The sequence below is a fragment of the Branchiostoma lanceolatum genome, chromosome 13, assembly GCF_035083965.1.
Source record: "Branchiostoma lanceolatum isolate klBraLanc5 chromosome 13, klBraLanc5.hap2, whole genome shotgun sequence".
NCBI lineage: Eukaryota > Metazoa > Chordata > Leptocardii > Amphioxiformes > Branchiostomatidae > Branchiostoma > Branchiostoma lanceolatum.
Window position 1 is genome coordinate 17,781,156 of NC_089734.1, and position 24,165 is coordinate 17,805,320.

Consider the following 24,165-nt stretch of genomic DNA (forward strand, 5'->3'; position numbering starts at 1 on the left):
ATGACGATCCGTCATCACCTTCTTGAGTTACTAGTATTCTCTTTCAAAGTTTAAAACAAACCCATACCTATACCTACACGAGTTCTCCCAGGAGTTATAAAAATAATCACTGTAAGAATATTTTTGCTTAATTTGTATCATAACTTTTATCTTTACTACAGAAAATAAGGCAATTTGTTGGCAATGTATTTGCTTCAATTATGCCCTTATTTTCAAAGTCGACATATCAATCAGTTTTTATCAAACCTATACCTTCCAACAGGGAGAGCGTTAGATCGTAAGGCTGCTGTGTTTAAATGCCCGTGTAACCTCCCTGACCCCAAAACAGAGCCCTGCACCAGGCAATTAAAGTATCACATGTGTCCTCCAGGGACGTCTCACAGGGAGCCTGCTCCGGTAAACTAGGTCACCTGTCAGTGCAATTTAAGCTGAATGTATAGACTTAGAAATAGCAAATTGAAAGGGAATTGTAGACATTTCCTTATAAATTATGTTAATGAGGCCTTGTCATGCATGATTTTTGTCTGATATTGTTCACCTTTACTTAGCTTCCTAATGATACAAGAATGAAATTCCAATCATTTCCTATTGTGGTATTTTCAATTAGTATTTTTTCATTAATTATGCAAAATAGGTAGCTATTAGCATTATTGGTATCTATCGATACCTCTCCCTTTTTCAACTATATATGTCACGTGTTTGAGAGTCCTATTTTGAAAGGCAGCAGATTTATAAACTTTCCTTGCTTATTATGCAAATTAGTTCCTGATTTGCATAATGAATATTCAATGATGCAAATCATTAATCGAGCTATCTACATACCATAAATCAAGACGATCCGTTGACCATAAGTCTAGTTATTCATGTCCAAAGGTCAAAACAAATAAATTAAAAACACCCGCTGCAGCTCCAAACAAGCCGCTAGAGGGCCCAAACGTGCACAACTTATTTCATGTGGCATGGACTATCTACCACACAAAAATCATGACCGTAGCACTTGCAGAAAATTCGACCTCAAACTTTGAAGCTACACTGCAGTACCCAAAGTACCCGCTAGGAGGCCCATCATCGAACTTGACCTTCCCCTTTAATAAATCTACCTATTCACTAAATATCATGCACAACCATCAACAGCTTCTCAAGTTATCCTGTCAACAAACAAATACGCATACATAAACAGCCCACTGCAGTACCGTAGGAAAATGCCAGGTGACCCATTTTTGAACTTGAGCTTTGTTTTTACAATCTCTACGTACCCACCAAAAATCATGCAGATCCATCATCAATACGTCGAGTTATGTTGTCTACATACAAACACACTAACAAAAAAAGTCCACTTTAGGAAAACGCCAGGTTAACCATTTTCGAACTTGACCTTCGTTCCAACAACCGCCACTTACCTACCAAAAATCAGCAAGTTCCGTCAAAGTTCTCTCGACTTATGATCTCGACATACCTACGGACCCACTTTACAGCTGGCGTAACCGATAACATAACCTTACCGCGAATGTATTCATTCCCGGCGAAGGTAAAACGTATAAGTACTCTTGAGTGACACAATCTTTCACTATCCAAGCTGGCCTTGATACGTACATAGTCTATCCTTGAGAGGTTAAGTAGGGGGTTGCTGAAAGCATGGTTTAGTCAGACCTACACATATAAAGTGATCGATAAATACAAATCAAGTAGTAGTAGTAGTAGTAAATGGTTTATTGATTAAAAAACACATGAGAAACTAGAGAGGCAACATTTGCGGGCAAATACAACATATTTCACCCATCATCGCCTTCCCCATGCAAAATGTGATCAATCACACACATAATGAACCATTCCATAGACACATCAACCGAAAAAAATGGATTACCAGTCCAAAATTCAATTTTTGAAAATGCAAGATGCAAGGATGGCCTTTTTTGATAATCAAAATGCACATTTGTGGCTTCGCTACCATGATATTTAAATTAAATGACCAGAAATTTGGTATGAAAATGCCTCTGATAGATACAGGTCTTTCTTTGCAATTCAGAATAATCAAGTCCCTAGCTTTCTATTCGAGAGAAAACTGGTGATGGCTGGTTAGATAGCACACGCCGTGACGGTATGTAGATCAGACCGGTTCTCTCCACACACACACATACACATTCACTCACAATCTTACCATTTTTGTACTTAAGAGCAAAAATGCAAACATAACACTTTGAATCTTGACAGTTTTACTTAAGCACAAAATTGAAACTTAACACTTGTCTTCTCCCATTCTCTTATTATTTCCTCTATGTAGATACGAATACTGCGAGTTGAATCATTTCCATGTCAAACCTTTATCCACAAAATTATATTACATGAAGATTACATTGCAGAAAATCTATATTCATGTCAAAATATACATGTTTTCGGAATTGGCTGCAACCTATTAGTAGTATATCCTTTTCTGGCTGGCAGGGTCTGCCTGCTTCTTCCACAGGCAGTTTCTCATGGATACCGAACAGTCAATGCAAAATATTTCAGAAACATATTCAAGGAGCGCCTTTAAGGCGATTTTCTGTCAAGCGGCAAACAATAAGAATCTTTAAGAAACTTGAAACATATTCAAAAATAAAAGCAGACTTTCATATGGAGAATCAGTATACAATGTAAGTAGCCAGCTGATACTATCTACCATTAACAACATTGTATAGCCTGGAACCTTGCTGCAGTTTGTACTAGATTAGAACAAGTAGCCAGCAGTATTTTGCCTTACATTGTACCTGTTACAATTGTTGTGCAATAAACTTTAACTTGACTTGGACCATGATCTGCTTCTCTTCTCTGGTGGGGTCTGGAGGATAGAAACAGAAGAGTGAGATTTAGCATTTCAATACAGAGCTGAAACACTGATAAAAAAAACTATAGACAGATATGAAATCTGTTCATGTGTCCAAATAAACATGCATGATTCCAGAATTACTTACAATCTCGTGTGGATGGCTGGGGCCAGATTTGTCTACTTCCTCCAAATGTGGTTTATCGCGGACCAGGTTCTGCTTCTCTACAGGAGGTCCCATCTAGAGAACACAAACAGGAGCGCAAGATTTAGCATCACAATGCAGAGTAGAAACATTCATCAACAATATATTTTGACCATACTTATAGTATGGGCAAAATATAATTAAGAAATTACATTCATTTGCAAACTGTACATATTGTCTGTTGTCAGAAGAAAACATAACTTAACATTTAGTTGTGTTGGAGCAAGGAGGTTTTATAAAACCTCCTTGGTTGGAGATAATCTTCTCTTCGATGTCCATGCCAGACCTGTCTCTACATCTACATGTACGTGTAGTGACAGAAGACAACAGGCCCTACCTGTTGTGTGCCACGAGCATAATCTTTCAACTGCCCCTTATCATCTGAAAAGAAACAGAGACACTTCATTCATTCTTGTATACATTACTGGACATCTCTCAAAATGCTTTTCAATGGGAAAATGATACGAAATATGACAATGACAGAAATATGAAAACACACATATTGTAAGGAAAATAAAGCCAAATGACCTGAGATTTGTTATAGCACTCTAAAAACACAATCAATGCAAATTACAAATTGGCAGTAACAATAAAGTATTGACACAAATGGTTCTTAATCTACAAGGCTTCCAATCATGGAACATCTACCAAGCTCCCCCTTAAGCAGGTCTTCCCAATTTTCCCATCCCCCACTGAATGTGCCTGGTGGGAAGGTGGGAAGCTGGCACAAATATGCCATTCACAGGCTTCCACTTACCAGGCTCCCCCTTGCCAGGTCATTTTGGCAAGAGCCAGAGCAGGACCCTTAGTCCTTCCCCATCCCCCTTGCCACCACCAAATGTACCGGGTGGCAAGGGCCGGTATGCTGGCACAAATAGCATTCTCTGGCTCCCAGTTATGGAGCACTCACCAGGCTCCCCCTTGCCAGGTCATTTTGGCAAGAGCCAGAGCGGGACCCTTAGTCGTTCCCCATCCCCCTTGCCACCACCAAATGGGCCGGGTGGCAAGGGCCGGGACGCTGGCACAAATATATCATTCACTGGCTCCCAGTAATGGAGCACTCACCAGGCTCCCCCTTGCCAGGTCATTTTGGCAAGAGCCAGAGCGGGACCCTTAGTCGTTCCCCATCCCCCTTGCCACCACTAAATGTGCCGGGTGGCAAGGGCCGGGACGCTGGCACAAATATGTCATTCACAGGCTTCCAGTCATGGAGCATCCATCTAATCTCCAAGCAGATCTACACGGTGCCAAAAATCGTATATGCTAGCCAGAGAAGCTACAGTCAGCCAGACGGTGCGGACTGGAGCTTCTCTGGCTAGCATATATGATTTTTGGCACCGTGTAGATCTGCTTGGAGATTACATCCACCAGATCCCCCGTTGCCAGGCTATTTTGGCCAGAGCCAGACCAGGACCCTTTGTCCTTACCCATTCCCTTTGCCACCACCAAATGTGCTTAGGGGCAAAGGTCGGACGCCGGCGCAAATATATCATTCACAGGCTCCCTGTCATGGAACACTCACTGGGCTCACCCTTGTCATCCAGATTGAGAAGGCTGGAGCTGGTACAATACAAGTACTCTCTTATTCCTTTGACTCTGAGTACTAATGTATATGATCACAACACAACGTACAGTACACAGCATCATGGTAGCTGTAGAATGTCTGTATCACACCATGATTGACAACAGTTCCAAGTGGTGAAATGTACACATGGTCAATGAGAGTTCCTTTTACAGTTGTAGCAGCCTCTATCAACTGTTTGAAGCCATTTTTCATCAAGAATGATAGGATTGATTTGTTTCCACTTGAAATCAAATTCTCATTGAAGTCACCAACAATCACTGTGCTATTTCTTTCTACTGCAGACAAGTGCTCCAACAGTTTCTCCAAACCGGATATGAATAGTTTTTTTGGGACGTTTGGTGGTCTATAAACTGCTACAATGAGATGTTTCATGGGCATGCAGTCAGCAGAAACTTGAACCACCTCACATTCTAGGCCGATGTCATTTGGGATGGGAATTTCAGAACACCTGTATATGTCACGGACATATACTGCCACGCCTCCACGAGGGGAATCAATTGTCCTATTAGAACCTTCCTCACAAACATACTCACTTGACCTGTCTTTGCGAAACATGTTAAAACTCTCCAACTGCACCTGAGAGGACTGCACATTTTCTGACAGCCATGTTTCAGTCAGGCATATGATATCAGCTGTAACCAAACAAGTTGACTTCAGACTTTTTAAGTGACTTACAAGTCCTTCAGTATTGTGATGGACAATGTTCAACCTCAACACCTCATTTACAGCTCTGTCCCAAACATTTGTAAATGGGTTGGATAGATATTCGAAGTGCATCATCTTATTGACTGCCTTCTGCACAGCCTCATCACAGTAGATGGACTCCTGCTTATAGTCTGTGATGTGAAGACCGCCTATGGAACATACCCTACTCAATGCAACATACGCCATACCTGATGCAAACATTTTTTTCATCGAGACAACCACTTCAGGAACAGTCATGCCCTGTACTTTGTGTACTGTACAGGCCCAAGCTAGCTTGAGAGGAATTTGGTAACGTTTGGCTTTACTCAACCTCTTCAAGTTGTCCTCAATCTGATGTATAGGCACTGAATTTTCAGGTAGACTGCTTGGAACTGCACTTTTTTGTCTTTCAAGCGCGCCTGCATTCGGATGATCAAACTGCACAAAGACAGTCCCAACTTCATTTGCATCATTCTGACCACCTGTTACACCAGTCACTGTTCCAAACGCACCATTCACTAGACCATCCTCAACATTGACATTTCTACAAAGCATGACCCTAGCACCAACCCCAACTTTGACCACATCAAGGAGGTCCTGTTTTTCTCCTTTTACATGAGGTCGTCTTGACATCGAACCTGTGGTGAGATCTTTCACAAAATCAGAGGCTTCAAAGCATCTTATATCTGAACACCTGAGATTCAACATCTTGTCATTATGGTCTGCGGCAGCATCATTTCTGGAAAAGATGTGAAGTGCATCCTTAGGATAATCATCCGATGTGAAGTCTACAGCTAAAACCCTTGATGCTAAAAGTTTGTCATCTTCATCTGAAAGTTTGTCTTCTTTTCTCTTCACCCTCATTCTATTCAAAAGCTTTGCAAAGGAAGCGTCATCCTTCTGCCTCATGATTTCCTCAAGTTCAATAACTTCAAAGATTCGACTCCACAAGTCACCAATTTCTTCTTCCTTGTAGAGACTTCCTCCACTGACTGGAGGTATCTGATACATGTCACCCACTGCCAAGATGCTGACATTTCCAAAGTCTGCATTTGGCCTTCCTTGTGTCAGCTGACGCAACCTACCGTGGATAAAGGACAGTAGCTTTTTGTCGACCATTGATACTTCATCTACAATCACAATTTTCAGGCTTTCAAACTGTGCACGCAAAGTGTTAAGGGTACTTTCAGCAAGGGGTTGATACTTGCTGGTCATAACATTCAGATGGAACGCATGGTGGACAGTGCTTCCACCAATATTGAATGCGGCAGTTCCGGTGGGTGCTGTAAGAAGGACAGAGACATTATCAGGGTTTTCTTGTATCTGTTGTAGTAACCTGGTAGCCTCATAATATATGCATTTGATAAGATGGCTCTTTCCAGTCCCCGCACCACCCGTTACAAAAATATGGAAGGGATCTGGTCGTTTTCCCTGTGCAATGTCCATACACCACTTACGTACAAAATAGAAGACCTTCTGTTGTATTGGGTTGAGAGACTGCATCATGGGGATTGCATCTTTCGAGGAGACTTTCGCCTGGCAGCCTTCTAGGGTAAAGCTTCTTTCTTTGGATTTGTCAGTTGTTGCTAGGTCAGGGATGTCGTCCTCTGTGCCTTCATTACCCTCATTCGCTTCATTTTCTTCTCTCATATTTTGACACTCAAGTCTTTCTTGCTCCAGTTCGGGGAAGATCTGGGCCCATACAACTTCTACATAAGTACCGTTTTCTACATCTTTGCGTGCCTGCTCAATTTCTTCAACATTTTGCTCAAATTTGCGCCTATTCCCATTCACAATGACATTGACCCTATCCTCCGAGACTGACAAGGGAGCAAACCCATCAGAGTAGAATTCTTCATACTTTGCAAATGGTGGTGGTTTCAACTGCGTGTCAATGTAGTGTGGCAAGTACAACTTGAGCAATGTCAAGTAGAATCGCTCTGGCTCTTTCATTCTACTAAATTTGGCATAACGGATGATTGCAGGCTTAGATCTTGTACGTTTTTGTACAACCCCCAAATTATCCCTTAGCACATGCTTTGCTACTCCTCTAGAAGATTGCTCGACATTACTTTGTTTGCCTGAACGAGAAACGACACGATACTCAGAGACAAACTCTGCAGCACACATTGATCGGAAGGGTTCTTCTGGTGGTCTTGCCTTGTATCGATCCATAATGCTTGGCATCCGGATGCTTGCTTCATCACAGTTTCCCTCATTCTGAAGCTTTTGAATTTCCGCCAAAGGTTTTGACAAGCGAGTAGCTTGCTCATCTGTTGGTATGAAAGTGACTGCTCTGGAACAATCCTTCAACTTAAGGCTACAGACTCGATACACTGCCTCCTGGGCACTCACTTCCCTATGGTGAAGGTAGGCACTGCCAACTTTTCTCATTTCTCTCAGTACATCCTCATTGCCTTCCCTTGCCTCTTTCTGGGCCTGTTTGAGTAGCTTTCCCATTTCTCTTTCTGCTTTGCTGATATATGATACAATGTACCTGACACAACTGTATGCGTCGAGAACAAACTGGATGTCCATGTTACCATTCCAAGCCCGGAGTAGATGCGGATTGTAATTGTTCACCCATATGGCCTTTGGCTCACGTCTGAGCACTACCTGCTTCCTGGTTGCCATCAAGTTGAAAGCGTCACAGAACTGTGCTGTGGTGAGATTTGCCTCCTTCAAGATGTCATCAGTGGAGCACTTTTCTGGCTCTGTGGTCTTGTCCAACACGTCCCAGAACTTTTTGAGGACGACCTCGGCTTCCTTCTTTCTTCCTTTGAAAGCTGCCATTTCTTGATCGGTTAGATCCTGCAGTTTCACGGGGTCGCACATAAATGTCTGCTTCACTGGAGGTTTTGGAAATGCGAACCTACAGACCTTGCCACCTTTCTTGCAAGATGATGTGTGACCTTTTCGGTGCATTTGAACCTGACTAACTATGTCAAACAACTCTTTATCTGTCTCTGAGTCAGGTAGCTGACTGCACACATACCTGTCCACAAAGGAGCAGACCTCCTCGTCAGAATTTACGTTCAATTTTGGCGCATCTTTCACCCAAAACGAACAGTGGATATGTGGACTTCCGCGCTGTTGAAACTCTGTCCGCGTAAAGGTGTCTACGACTTCTCCAATTGGTTGCGATGGAGATTCAATGAGATGTTTAAAAAGCAGCTTGACTCTACAATCAAACATGCGAGCAGCAGTGACAGGATTACTTCTCAAAATGTTGCAACGCTCTTCCCACGACAACTCACTTACTGGTACGGTACCATGATTTTGTCGAATCTCCTCTAAGACTTCTGGCCAGCGCAAATCTGCGGCAGAAAATGTTGCGAACCAGGTTGGAATTCCGAGCTGTCTTATCATCGCGAACAGTTCATTTAGCGCCCTGTCCCAAAACTGCGGGGTGCCCCTGACTGGCTGCAGGAAGCGATAGCCTTGATCTGACTTAAGAATGTCACGTAAATCCTCTTTGTTTGACAACATGCTAGAAGATATTCTACGGCCATCACTTGTTGTAGGTGAACCTTTTCGCATAGATATGGAAATATTTGATTGTATGAAGTGCAGCTCTGTTACAAATTGTGCATAGAATATGTAGCTAGCGTCTTTCGCAAACCGTGTATCTGCACCCATAAGGCGTGCCTTGAAGTACTTACTAGGTGTAATACGCACATCACGATTATCATTAAAAGAAAACTTCCCAGTGGGAAATTGAACAGGGAACGACATTGCCTCTCCTCCAACCTCCTGGAATACAAAAATTGGCTTGTTTCCCTCTCCTGGAGCCACAGACAGGACGCATTCATCGTAGTGGTCAAGAAATTCCTGCCCTATGTCTACTGGTTGAAGGCAAGTGTCATGGGGCAGACCCCGCAACCGGCTGTCAAGCTCTTCTTCCTCGTTCAGACCTGCTTCTTCCATTGCTTCATCCACATTCACCTGTTGAAGAATGTTGTCCATTTCATCATCTTCCATAGCATCTCCAGGTGGTCCTTCCATGCCATCCCCTTCAACACTGACAGACGCGAGGTGGTCTGGGGTGATACAAACTTCTGAGTCGTCCTCCTCTCCATGTTCAGCATCAGATGGTTCAAGAAGCCCTTGTTCTTCGTTCCAAGACAAAGCCCAGTCTGCGTCAATAGATGTACCAGTGTAATGTTCATGATTCTCCACAAGATACCTAAGAGCAACATCGACCCTTTTTGGACTGATTTGTCTATACATGTGATGGCCACTATACTGTAGCTTCTTCTTAAGTTTTACTTTGATTAACAGAGCTTCAGTAGGCATTCTGGGAAGGATTGCATGTGTTTGACTTACATCTGCTGGGACGCACACTACATTGCCGACAACACCTTTCTGGCCCCCTTTTGGGAGAGCGGCAATTTTCATAAATGGTATTCGCTTAGCTACGAGTTGTGACTCAAGAATGTTGAGACTTTTCAGCTCAGCGGGTATTTCTGGGAGTTTCATTTTATTACTTTGGGCCTGGTATGGAACTGCTTTCTTTGTCTTCAAATGCACGTCACAACAGTGACATATCCACTCTTTCCCCCTGGATGAATTTGCTGTGTGACACACATGTGGGCTGCAGTCTACATTGCATTGATGTACATACGTACCTGTAAGACAGTGGTGAACAGCCTGAACATACTTTGATTTGTTACAGATTACAACTTGTTCATGAAACAAAAGCCTATGGCATACTGTACAAACAAATTCTGGTCCCTTTTTGCATTCCACTCGAAACTTTTCAATTGCCTTCTCTACATCTGATAAATTCTTGTTTCTGTTTCTGTTAATCTGCACATTTGTTTTTTTCAAATCTCTATGATTTTGATCTGTATGATACCTATTCGTTTCATAGTCTCGCTTATCCTGGGCATGGTCTTCATCTGTATGATACCTATTCGTTTCATAGTCTCGCTTATCCTGAGCATGGTCTTCATCTGTACATGTATGATACGTATTCGTTTCATAGTCTCGCTTATCCTGGGCATGGTCTTCATCTGTATGATACCTATTCGTTTCATAGTCTCGCTTATTCTGGGCATGGTCTTCATCTGTATGATACCTATTCGTTTCATAGTCTCGCTTATCCTGGGCATGGTCTTGATCTGTATGATACCTATTCGTTTCATAGTCTCGCTTATGCTGGGCATGGTCTTCATCAGTGTGGTACCGCCCCTTCTTTCTATCCCGCTGGACCTGGGCGTGCTGTTCATCTGTGCTATATCGTGTCTTCTTTCTATCCCGCTGGGCCTGGGCATACTTCTCATCCTGCTGGTATCGTTTCCTTTCTCGGCCCCGTCTGGCCTTTTTCTGGTCCTCATCAGCGTTGTTATTCAGTGTTGACTTTCTCTTGTTGCTGGCAACTTGTGAGGCCGCTGCAGCCTCTTCTCTGTGGCGCCGTGACATACTCCTTGTCTGTCTTCTGCTGAAGACTGTTGTGTCCTTATCATCGTTATCATTCAGTGCAGTCTTTCTCGTGCTACTGGCAACTTGTGAGGCCGCTGCAGCTTCTTCTCTGTGGCACCCTGTGATACTGTGTCTTCTGCTGAAAACTGTTGTGACAACATCAAAATGATTCCCGTCTTTATTGTGCAAGTATAAAGCATTACTACTTTGTAATGTACTGTCACACCACGGATACTTACTCCATTCCCACGTATAGCCATACTCACTGTACACAAAGATGTTTCTTCCCAGCAGTGAAGACATCGCATTTACTTCTACCTGTGTGGCCCATGTACGAAGATCTGCTGGATGAGGGTTCAGCTCAGTTCGACCATCACGAGACAGGTACTGGTCCATGGTTCGTCCATTTGGCTCAAACACAAACCAAGGTCTGTAAACATCTTCAGACAATGTTGTCATATATTCAATCGTACGCTGCCTTAATATAGCGTGATACTTTTCTGTGCCACAAATATGGTAGCTTATCGCCCTATAAAAACAATTCCCGTCCCCATCCATTTTAATGGGATTGATCGGTGGTTTGGAATCCAAAGGGACATCCATTTGTTCAATATTGAGATATCCTTCAACAGGAAGGTTAAACTGACCTGCAAGTTGCAATTGATCATTTTCTGTGAAGGGCTTGAACCTGAAATCTCCAACCTTCGACTCCCCAGTTACCTCTAATTCCTGCTCCTCCCCCTCCTCCCCTCTTACCTCTAATTCCTGCCTACCAGCTGGGTCCTCCAATCTTACCTCTAATGGCTGCTCATCAACTGGCTCCTCACCTCTTACCTCCAATACCTGCTCGTTGGCCAGATCCTCTCCTCTTACCTCCAATTCCTGCTCGTTGGCCAGATCCTCGCCTCTTACCTCCAATACCTGCTCAACAGCCGGTTTCTGTCCTCTTATGTGTAACTCATGCTTGTCGACCCGATCCTTAATTTGCTGCTTTGCCTTCCACTCATTCAACCTCTTCATTGGTTTCTTACTCTTGCGTCTTGGCATTTCTGCTAAAAAAATGAAAGTACCAGAATGTACATTCTGAAAGATTGCATACACATGGTAAAAGTTTAGAACCTCTCCGAAAGTTCTAGTTTCCAACTAAGCTCCTTGCATACTAAACATCACAAAGTACATGTATCCACAATAATGACATTCCCTATGTCCTTGAAAATGTAGTGGCTTGTGTGGCAGTTTGCCAAAGTAGCCCCCTCCCCCAAAAATCTGAGGAACACAGGAAGACGTCACCATGAAAACAAAATAAATCTCCAGTTTATAACCATCATGAAACCGAAATGATACAGAAACCTCTATCTTAAGCTAGTCGTTTGTAACGGAAGACCGATTTCATAGCTACTAAAGTCTTGCATGTGACGAAATAAAATGTCTGCTATAACTACGATAGTCAAGTCAAGTCAAGTCAAGGCCTTTATTATACTTCGAATGCTTGTTCGGCCATAATATGGCCGCTTTTCGACAAGGTCGAAGTGAAACGGAGGGGCAGGAGTCACGGTACAAAAATAAACTTAACGTAAACTTAACGTAACCGATATCCAGTCCATATTTGCACTCAATGGCTAATTATGTATGATCCAATAGGTATTTGTATACGTAAACAACAGAGTGCCGAGCACATAATTTCTTACCTGATAAAATTGTCCGCTATCTCTACGAAGTAAATGTTACTGAACCGTTGGTTCTTGAGTTAGTTTATAGAGGAGAGCGAAGTTGGCCGAAGACTCTACTCTTAGTCTACTCTACTCCACCGTACAAAGTCCGACAAACGAAAATATGAGTGGTTCCATGGAAATTTCCAATTTTGTTGAGTTTGAACACAGCAAAACGTAACATACGAAATGTGACCACGAAAAGAAATACATTTTATTTATCTATTTATAAAATGAAAGGATGAAGAATAAAAATAACAATGAACAAAAAATCATTGCGTCATCAGGACCACCTTTTACAATAGTCAACTTTCAAGAAATAACACCTTTGTGTGCAAACTCAAAAATATCATGTATGAAAAGGGGCGCCATCCATAACACTCCAAGTTCCAACTATGCTGGATTCCTGAAAACATTTAAATTACCCAAATGGATAAGACATTTATCCAAGTTAAAACAAATCTAAAGCACATTCACAACGACGAGCTTCCTCATGTTGATGTTGATGTACCAGCTTTAAAGTGCCATAATGTCGCTCTAGTGATGAGAAAGGCTGAAAGTTGCATAGACTGTGCACTGACTGTGCATACCTTAACACATGTGACATTGTTTGCAATAAATCTATGCCTCCTTTGTATGTGTAGTGTGCACACAAAGGAACCCTGTCATCTTCAAAGCAAGTAGTATGCACATTCACCTTCGAATTCTCAAAATCTATGTCATCTGGATCTAGTGAGAGATTTGCTGTCAAATCAAGGACGGAAATGACATCGCTTATGCAGGGATATCTGGTGAACCTAGTGTAACACGGTGTACCTGGAATAAGGATATCTAGGGTTGGTACATAATCAGATGGAGGCATGGAATGATCATCATACAATACACAGTCAATCTTAATTTCTATGGCCGGGGACACAAACCCACACACTTTAGCAGATACAGAATAGTCATCTTGTTCTACAGTAAGACTTGGGTTTCTCTCAATAGCACTTAAAGGCATTCTCCAAGGCCTTACAGAACCAGCTTTCTGGCACATACTGAAAACAACTGTGGTCTCCCATGAGTTATACAGTGGAAAACTATTTGATTCAAATAACGTAGGAAGTCCTGTGGGTACACCATTATACTTGCTGAACACAGCTGCCAAGGAGCACTTTTCCAAGAGAGAGGAGCTGTCGGCAAAGTTTTCTTCCATATCACCCATTTTCAATTGTCAATGCACTGTGTAGGCACAGCCTGAAATTTAAAATGGGCCTAGTTTAGGTCAACACTCAGTCACTACATCACACATGCATGCATTTATTGAACTTTTAGAAGGCAATGAATGAAATTTTAACATCCATGGAACAGTTATACTGACACCTTGTAGTAGAACCATTTGATCCAGATGGCAAAGCAGCTGTTATGAAGGCTAAAATGTCAGGCAACTTTTGTGTGCTACCAAAGTACAGTGCTAGTCGCTATCTTTGAATTAACTCCTTGTCCATGCAGTTTAAATGACAGTTGTATGACTACAAGAGCGTAATGGGCATAGGGTGAAATGTACAATGCTAGAAAGCGTGCGCATAAACATAGAGAACTTGTCGGACATTGGCCTCCTCCCGTTACTTTTTTATGTTGTGATATGGGCCATGTGCCTAAAAATGAACAATATCTTTTAATCTTGACCTATACGTGTACAAATGGACCCCCTCTTAGCTGTTGATATCCAACTTAACTAAGCCATTTGTTTGGCAAAAATCACAGGCCAATACATCTATCCACAATGGTTCCATACATTCAGTCTGAATTTGCATACTTTAGTGTCTGAAATTTTTTATTACCACCTCAAACTTGATAAATGTCTGGAGAGAGTTATATCACACACAGCATGTAAAATCTTCACTAATTTGTAAAGATGTCTACATAATTGTCACCTTTCTCATATCTTTTCCTGTTCCTTTCTCCCTCCATCTTTGTAAAAGTACATAGTTTCCATGGCAGTTCGTCTAACTATCGCCCCCCCCCCCCCCTCGCCATAAAAATATGAGGAACAGAGCAAGATGTCACCATGAAGACAAAATAAATCTCCAGCTGGAATAGAAATGATACGGAAAATTCCGTGATATCTCAAAGTGTCCTTATCCGTTTCCCTTACCGTCTTCGGGATTAAAAAAAAAAAGAATGATAATGATAATAATACTCGTACTGCGTACTGCGGGAAAACATATTTTTCTGCTAGCTGAAAACTCAATGAACTCAAAGGTTTGTGATGTTTGTTTTTTTCGGCGGAGAAGAACGTTGTTGCTGTAGGCTTCATAGACAAGGGCAGTTAGCCATGTTGATTACAGCAAAACGTAGCACCAGAAAAATAAATAAATCTTCAGCAACTATCATTTCCTAGCAGTGTACATAAAGAAGTCCAAAACGGCATTTCAGAGTATCTTCAACCCTGTTACAAGCGAAAAAGAATTTAATAGCGATCCCAATAAGGAAACAAATACAACCACAAGACGGTGTAGCGCTTGCCTGCGGTGCCCAAAATGTTTACCTCCCACATAATTTACCTCCCTCATGTCACGTTTAATTTACATTACCAAAACACCTCTAAATGTAAATAAACATTGCGGGTAGAAATTCAGAGTATCCACTTCTTACCTGATAATATTTCCTGACGGAGGAAATGTTGGTAAATACTTGGGTTCTGCCGTGACGCTGAACAACAGAAGAAGAAGAACAGCGTACGTGTAAACAAACCCACGTGGAAGTCTCTAGAATTGCGCAATGCAGAAATTCCGGGATCAGTCCAACGTGCTTGTAGTGGACAACGAGTAAAACAAAAGGCTTCACAAAAATGTCGGACCTTGAGCTGGCTTTTCATTCATATTCTGTCCTTTCATGTACAAGATTGAAGAAATTTACTATTTTAGTGATACCTAAGTGCTTTTTTGTACCTTATACATAAAATAATAAAGTTGAAACCCCCCTAAGAAAATGTCAATGGATGCTTCCAACTTTATGCGGCAAATCATGCGACAATTCTGAACCAACCAGCATGGGTTTTAGTACTTCGCGGCCAATTTGAAAAGAGTAATGAGATTGGCCTGCTATTTTCTGTCAAAAAGTCGTCTGCGCGTCCGGAGCTGGAGACATGGAGAACTTCGGGAAGTGAGTATTGTATTTTCTTCTGAGTTTTTAACCTTCTTGGAATAATTTTTTGCTCACACACACATAGTTTGAGAGGAAATTTTTCATGAGTTTTCTTTAGGAAAGTATATTTAAATAGGCCACACCACCTACCTGGACTGATATCCACTGGAGACCCCAAAAATAATACGAGCGTGTAAAAAAGAAATAGGGCGAATATAAAAATGCTGCTAAACAACAGGACTACAAAACTCGTGCTTCAAATTGAACCAAAGTGAGATGTGACACAATCACTCAAAAAACAACAAGTCTATGTCCATGAAAAATGGAGATATGGTTGTGTGTGTGTGTCTGTGTGTGTCTGTCTGTCTGTCTGTCTGTGTTTCCAGATTTTGTAGTCAGCATAACTCATGCATAGGGTAGTTTTAGCATTCATGGCATTGAACGTATTAAGCAATCCATATGCTTAGTGTTAAAAATTTGCTGTGAGACCTCTATACCAATGCCTCAACTCCTCTCCCTTCATCCTCATTTAGGTAACACAATTTGGTAAACATACATATTTCTTTCAACATTACTTAGTGAAGGAGAACCTTCGGAAACACGGAAGCTGTTGAATGAGATGTCAGACCAGCTGCATAGGCAGCGGCAAGAGTTTGAACTGCTCATGGGGAAAGTGGAAACCCTACAAAAGGACAAGAATGAGGAGTCAGGGGAGACTGGTAGGCTGGCTAAGAAAGTGGATCAAATGACTATCGGATAAGTACATTTCTTGTATACATGTATACATATACATATAATCATTGAATTTTCAATACTGACAATTCTTTAATATGACAGTTAAGTATACCATAGTTGAATCCTAAAGCACGGGTGTCAGCCCTATATAATTATCATGTTCTGCATGCTTGATAGAAGTGAAAGAAGTGCTTTGTAGTTGCTTTATAAATCATGATCAGATCTGTGTTCTAACATGACATTACCGTATAAAAGTAAACCTTTCTTTTTCAAATGTTTCCACTACAGAGAGACAAAGTGGCTGAATGCCAATAAGAAAAGCCAGAAGGAATCGTGAGTCAAGTTTCTTACTGTCAGAACTATTGCTTTGACATTGGGATTAGAAAAAGGTAGATCTATCTTCATGCAAATGGTAACAATTTTACACTTAACAAGACGGTTGGCTGTAAATGTTACAAATATTTGGCCAAGCTTATACCTATAGCTGATTTTTTTTATGTTTCCACTACAGAGAGAAAGATCAGATGGAGGGAAAGAAGCAAAGTTACAAGGGAAGGTGAGTAACATTCCTAATGTCAGAAGTATTCCTTTAACTTTGATACTAGAAGCAGGCAAATCTATCTTCATGCAAAGCTAGCAATCTACATGTCAGACTAAAGATGGTTGGCTGTAAATGTTACAAATATATGACCAAGCTTGTACCTGAATCTGAATTTTTTTACCCAGCCCTACCCGCCTGATTTATTTCTTACTCCTTATACATTTGTTCCATTAGCTTTTCAACTAAGCTAAGTGAAATAATGTAACACACTGATAATATATCCACCCCCACCCCCCTTTTCTTCTGCAGGTACCGTTGCTACAACTGTAATGGTCTAGCTCACTATGCTAGGAACTGCCCCAGCAACAGACAGTAAGCTGAATTATTTTTCTTTGTCTTCATGTTAAGTTATATTTTACTTCTTATACTTTGTTATATTAGCCTTTGAACTCAAATAATCTAACACATTGACAATAAATCCTCCCCCCCCCCTTTTCTACTGCAGGCCCTCGAGAGCCGGGGATAACAGCACCTGTTTCAACTGTGAGGGTGTAGGGCACTTGGCCCACCGTTGCACCAGCCCGAGAGTGTAAGCTGAATTATCTTTTTTTTTGTCTTTATGTTACGTTATATTGATTGATATTACATCTCACTTCTAATACTTTCTTATATTAGCTTTTCAACTCCTAGTAAGCTAACTGAAATAATCAAATACATTGATAAAACATCTCCCCCCCCCCCCCCCCTTTTCTTCTGCAGCAGTTTTGACCCTTGGACCAATGGGGGCAGTGCATACGAAAGGGGACAAGGTGGAGGAGCGATGAGGAGAGGAAGGGGAGGTAGAGCGGGCAGTGGAGGATGGTGGAAGGGTGGGGAGGGAGGGATCAATATTTACTTCAATTAGCGATGATCAATTAATGATTATCATCATTAGAATAATAGTTGGTTTAATGAAGCCTGTTATGTTAGAGATTTAGAATTTGGAATGACATTCCGTTGAGATTAAAGCTGTCATAAGAATATATTAAAACTTACAAGCAAGGCAATACTTTATGGATGTCTAATTCCATGGGAAAATGTTTCTAGAGGCATATTTCGTACAGCATGGAGGTATACTTCCAGTGATTGTACCACAAGAAATTAGCGATGATCAATTAATGATTATCATCATTAGAATAATAGTTGGTTTAATGAAGCCTGTTATGTTAGAGATTTAGAATTTGGAATGACATTCCGTTGAGATTAAAGCTGTGATAAGAATATATTAAAACTAACAAGCAAGGCAATACTTTATGGATGTCTAATTCCATGGAAAAATGTTTCTAGAGGCATATTTCGTACAGCATGGAGATATACTTCCAGTGATTGTACCACAAGAAACCGTCTGGGCTAAGGATAACGCAAAATATACTTATAAAGTGTGCTCTGAATATCAGAATATTCCCTTGTACATTCTAGCATTTGGTTTTATACAGTGTTGAATGACTCTCCTGAAAAATAAGAACCCCTTGCGTTATGTTTTATGACACTTCTTGAAATAACGTGTTAACTTTTGAGTTCCAATAAAGTTACCACAGGAAAGCTGTGTGTCTGTTTTATTGAGAAGACAGAAATGTTCCTGATTTCCATGTACCTGAATCCTTTTGTTATTCATCTTATTGCCTGGTAACCCGTAAATCTTGAAGTTCTTTTTGTCAACTACACATGGTCGCTTGAGTCATTGTCATTACCAGGACATATTTCATGGCCTGATTTGACGTATTGTTACTGCTGAAATGGTTTCATAAGTACTCAAATTGGCACGCCTAATTGGCAATGCACATGTAACATCATCATCCACTGGTCTCTGCATCTGCAGTCCTTAAAACGTCCTGCAGCTGCATTCAGTCTTTCTTCATTTTCTTGCACGTACAGCATTAGCATTGACAGTCAAACCATTGTTTTAATATGAGAAATGGTCTGTCTACAATTTGGAGACATATATTTTGATTCATTTTACTGAAATACTCTGAATCAAATGTAATCCTAGAATTGAGTGTACACGCCAATGAACCTTAATCCCACACTTTTGAGAATTCGACCTCCTTCACAGACTTCCTAGAACAGCAGTGTATATATATATGTAGCCTGGAATCCATCCTATTTAGCTTCCGGCCGCTACCCAAGCTCCGCTGCCGGCCGCGGAGCTTGGGTAGCGCAGCGGAGCTAGGGTAGCGGCCGGAAGCGAAATAGGATGGATTCCAGGCTAATATATATGGGAGGAGGGGGGGGGGGGGGGCGCACGCAAGGGAGTTTAGCCGCCGTGGGAGTTGTGTAGCCGAGGGGCGGCCCTCCGTACAAAAATTTGAGCACGATTTGCCTATCTAATTCATAAGCATTAGTCAAGAAGAATCCAGCTTTAAGCAAGCAGTTGAATACAAGCTACAGTCAAACCTGCCAAGGCGACCACCTTTTCAACGCGACCACCTGGCCATTGCGACCGCTTTTTCTCGGTCCCGAAAATTTTCCCCATAGGCACAAGCATTAAGCTGCCTGCCCAAGGCGACCACCTGTACAACGCGACCGCGACCGCCACGAGTTGGGACCGCACAAGGCACAATCCCTGCCAATGGCGGCCGCCTAATTTTCAATCGTGTGGTGACATCGGATGATTTTGTCGGATTTCACGGAAATGACTTTGAAGGACAAAAATAAGGACAAATATATATGGAATAGCAATGTTATTATAGCATCGATTCCTCCACGAAGTGTTAATAAAACGTCCCCCCTTCATAAACAAATTGTAAAGACAAATGTTTGTGATGTTGTTGTGCCTATCGTTATCATATAGTTTACCGAAAAACTCAGTTCGGTTCAATATCAATTTTCAAAACCACTACGTAGTGCATGGCGTCAAAAGTCAGATTTCACAGAAATTATTATCTATTTCTTGTATTGTCAACAAAAATGTGTCTGTGTCTTACTAAATTCCGCCGAAAAATGACTTCGCGGTGGGCAAAACATCGGGCGAGAAATGTTGTTCCTTGGTACCGACGCCATCTTGGATTTGGCGTGGCCCGGATTTGGCGTCCCGCTGACCTTTCTAAAACACGATGCTTTTGTGTATGAACATTTACGAATACTCTAGTTATTGATGAAAATTAATATTCTTATTTTATTTCTATTTTCATTAATCTCACCTTCATTGGACGCTGTGCGCTCTGCTGCACTGACTTACCTTTCGATGCGGTCGCACAGAACTTGGCGGCGCGGCGCAACGAAATCACAGCGTTCCGTTCCATCTTTAGTTGTCAAATCGAAAACTTTTTTGACCTATTTATCCAGCGGTTGGCGCCCCAAAAAAGGCTGGGGCCAGCAGGTGTTTTCTAGGGATTTGTCTTAGGCCTTAAAACTTCGATGATGTGTGTGTGTGTGTACTATTGATGTAGCGCGGGAATGCGCTGCGAGATCATCGAGGCAATCATTGTTTTGTACACAAAATTATGACCAAAATTTGTATACGATGTAGCGGTATACAATTATTACAACGATAACGGAAAACGTAATTTTTGTCAATGAGAATTGAACCTGGTGGGGGTCATGCTGTCTTAATTCACATAATTTTTCATCCATTTACGTACTAGCTGTATTTAAAAACCTCGACCTGGAAACATGTGAGTGGAATCCTCTTCATGGCGACCACCTGTCCATCGCGACCGTTTTGCTCGGTCCGCCGGGTGGTCGCCTTGGGCAGGTTTGACTGTAGATCTCAGTGGAAGGCATATGATATATATTTATGACAAAGAGCATACAGTATATAGTCCAACTCTGACTTCCTTTTTTCGACTACAGTTGTGACTTCTTCTCATATCATTTCATAGCAATTAGAAAAAGAAGAGCCAGTGATAACATGCTTAAGCTATGTACACACCAAAAATTATGATGATCCGTCAGCCCCTTCTTGCGTTATTCTCTTTAAAAGTTTGAGTCAAAATCAGCTCCTGCAGTTCCAAAAAAATCGCTAGGGGTTCTAAATCTACAGGACATATTTTCCCAACAAAGAGCTATCCACCACTAAAAAATCATGACCATAGCATGTTCAGAACACGAGATTTGAAAAGTGAAAGTTCCCCTGCAGTACCATAGAAAGTCGCTAGGGGGCCCAAAATCCAATCATTTCAAGGTCTCCCACAGAAGTACCCACCTACAAAATATGAAGACAATACATCGAGGCATTCTTGAGTTATCGGCCCATGGACTTTCACATTCCTGTACAATTCCTAGAATTCTTGCAAACTGCACACAATATAGTACCAATTTTGCTCGCCCCTGAGGCGTCGCCAAAATGAGTAGTAGACAAGGACAAACAGATCTTCCCAGATTTCAAACCAACAGTAATAGTCGAAGACTCTACAATTCTGACACACTATTCAGTGAATACTGATACTGAATCGATTCTAAAGAAAATGAAAAGCATCCGAAAGGTGTTGAAATTCGTACGTGGCGTGGCGGCTGGTGGGGAGGGCTGGTACAGAAAAAGGCCCCGACACTGAGGAAGATTGCAACATCTGACTGTACATGTTATGATACCCCCAAGTAACATCACTAAAGAGGAAAGACGTACACCGGAGGACCTTAGTATGGACTCTAGCATCATAATGAATGAATGAAGACCTTTATTGTACATTCGTGACCCGAAGGGCTAGATACAGGTCGTCTAACATAAACCTAACTAACATGTATGTGACATATACAGTGAAATATATACAGTACATAGTTTAAACATACATAGTAGACGAAAGTGATAAGCTAAGGTAATCCAGTACAGTCAACTTCTTCTCGCTTCTTTGTACATGTGTAGATGTTTGAACAGATCCTGTTTCTTATACAAGGGTTGTCTTGATATAACAAAAATATGAATTTTTACGCTGTATTTAGATATTCAAAGTATACGAAGCTTCCATTAATGCATTTGAAAAGAACATTTCTTTCTTTATGGTAAAGCCGACAATCTTAAATGAAGTGCTGCTCATCTTCATTGTGAGTTTACTTACAATATTGGCAAAGTCTATGTTCTAGAGGCGTGCGTTTGTGCCTTCCTGTAACACCTTTAGGTTGAACACCTAGGTCATGTGACCCCTCCTTATGAGCTGAAGGAAGATGGCAGATGCCACTTGAAAGCTGCTCATAGCTTCAAAGTAGTCATGCGTGCTATAACTATAACTTTAAAGGCATCCAGAGCATTTTATGAGGCTTCAGACTTGAATAAAAAAAACTCAAATTTCTAGTCATTCCCACACATAGTCCTACACACTGCATATCGACATTCAAGGAGCAAAGATACGATGTTGTTGTGTGGTGAGAACTGATAGAAAATCCAAATCCTAATAGACTGATCCTGACTGTCCATCAGAATTAGCTGTTTACCCAATGAGAGAGTGACTAGGCTGTCCATCAAACATTTGCATTTTTATGTTTTAATTTTGCATTTCTATGTTTTGAAAGAGGTGGGCGGGGCTATAGTATCAGTCTATCTAAGGCGCTCGAAAGTAAAAGGTCACTGTGTAGCTTATTTTTGTGTCGCTTTTGAGTAGTTTTGATAAGAAATACGCAGGCAAATGTGGTAAACAAGCATTAAATGTCAATTTCATAATGATTATAGCAACTAGAATATTTTAAGTTTTCAAGCCTCATAAAATGCTCTGGTGCCTTTAACATCCTTCATTCAATATAAAATGACTGCAAACATTTCTGCATTTACAGTAGGAAGAGATATAACTAGAATTGTGCATCTTTTATGCGGCACTAAAAACGCTTAATCATTGACTCATAAGACAATGACATCTTCCAAGATCGCCTCTGCTAACAATGGGCTACTATCTGATTGGCTACTCTCACCAGCCAATCGATTGCTTACTTATTACTTATTATAATTTATGCAAGCACCTCCTCCATATACTAGTAGTCAAGTTACTAATTACAGTAACTATGCATCATTGAAAAGACCCAAATATCTTATGAATAATGCAAGCTTACCATGACATCATGCAGGTCAGGATCAGTAGTTAGCTCCTTGGCTTCGTGAACAAGGTTCCTGGGCTTAGTTGGGACTGGCCAAGCCTAGTTCTGTCTTTGTGCTTGGTGGACCTGTACAAAATGACTCAAACAATGGTACAAATGGTCAGCAAATAACACATTACCTTGTTCACTCAAATGTAGGCAGTCATATGCTAACATTGACCTGTCAATATTGTCGCCATTGTTGCAGTAGTGAACCCCTCGAGCATCACACAGGGAAGCTAACTGTGTGTTGACAGTAGCACGTCTGTCATCTTTGTATCTTGAGTCCAGTCTAGGTAAAATGCTCGACATTACAATAGTGGATGCAGGGAAATAGTCTTTTGCTTTACCAATTAGTTGATTAAAGTCTCTCATGACTTCCTGCAGACTGCCTGTGGAGAGATTGTTAGTGCCAACATGTATAAAGACCACATCTGGTGCACCAAAGCCAACATTGCGATGACGATAGACATCTTCAGCAACATCAGCAACTCTCGCACCACGGTTTGGATGTACAAAGAGTTGGAAAGGTGAAGGCGGAACATGGTTAGCAACATACTTACAAATGGAGTCAGAGAACAGCAAAACAACAGGAAGTTCACCTGCTGTGGCCATGTTTCCCAACTGTCGTCACGGACACTCCAATTCAGCTCGTTGTACTATAGAAATGTACTCCAAAAGAAAAGCCCAAATGTCACCTATTTCACTCAAAGTATATGGCCCAGAGTCTTACAATCCCTGAAGTTACAAAGGAAAAGCTTACCTTTACTGTTACTATTAAACATTCAAGAATCTCCTAGCTGAACTGGTGGCCACGAACTCCGTCGGTTTTGCCTTACCTCCTAACGATAGAAACACAAGACACGCCTTTCCTTCTGGAATGTCGTCTGCTAAGAGTCTGCTAGCGTGCTAGTGATGAAAACAACAAAACGTAAAACGTACATACGAAACGTGACTACGAAAAGAAATAAAATTTATTGATTTATTTGCTCATTAAATCAAAGATAAGCATAAGTTACTAAAAATGTAAAGAACTGCAGAGTGACGGTCGTTTCTAACTCAGCACGGGGATTTTATTGCGAAAACACTACGACGCTGCGTATAGCACTTGCCTGCGGTCGCTAATTATGGAAAATTCCAGACCGCGCATGTTCAAATGTGTTAACTAAGCGAGAGCGGACAGAAACTATTTGGCGTTGTCAATTAACACAGATATCTCTATACGTACGATAACAATGTAGGGAAGGAATTCGGGATATTAAAGCACTTCTTACCTGGTAACGTTAGTACTTTCTGCTATCTGACGATAGA

At 41.3% G+C, this 24,165-nt stretch overlaps 2 protein-coding genes across 4 annotated transcripts; one reads left to right on the forward strand and one right to left on the reverse strand.

Moving 5' to 3' along the window:
* Positions 1-2,196: 2,196 nt before the first annotated feature.
* Positions 2,197-15,155, reverse strand: LOC136446736 (uncharacterized). 2 transcript variants are annotated; one of them, XM_066445266.1, is made up of 5 exons: positions 15,048-15,155; positions 10,968-11,753; positions 3,346-3,389; positions 2,952-3,044; positions 2,197-2,818 (listed from the first exon to the last, which is right to left on the reverse strand). In XM_066445266.1, the coding sequence occupies exons 2-5, from the start codon at positions 11,746-11,748 to the stop codon at positions 2,774-2,776; spliced, it is 963 nt and encodes a 320-aa protein (XP_066301363.1). In that variant the 5' UTR covers positions 11,749-11,753; positions 15,048-15,155; the 3' UTR covers positions 2,197-2,773. The 2 variants fall into 2 exon arrangements, 1 of the variants encoding a protein (XP_066301363.1); XR_010757643.1 differs by lacking the exons at positions 10,968-11,753; positions 15,048-15,155 and having other exon boundaries at positions 3,346-10,227.
* A 1,224-nt stretch (positions 15,156-16,379) lies between these two features.
* Positions 16,380-18,396, forward strand: LOC136446737 (uncharacterized). Of its 2 annotated transcripts, none has more exons than XM_066445268.1 (5): positions 16,380-16,607; positions 16,786-16,830; positions 17,125-17,187; positions 17,321-17,404; positions 17,575-18,396. In XM_066445268.1, the coding sequence occupies exons 1-5, from the start codon at positions 16,510-16,512 to the stop codon at positions 17,717-17,719; spliced, it is 435 nt and encodes a 144-aa protein (XP_066301365.1). In that variant the 5' UTR covers positions 16,380-16,509; the 3' UTR covers positions 17,720-18,396. The 2 variants fall into 2 exon arrangements, with proteins under 2 accessions (XP_066301365.1, XP_066301366.1); XM_066445269.1 differs by having other exon boundaries at positions 17,578-18,396.
* The last annotated feature ends 5,769 nt before the right edge of the window (positions 18,397-24,165 follow it).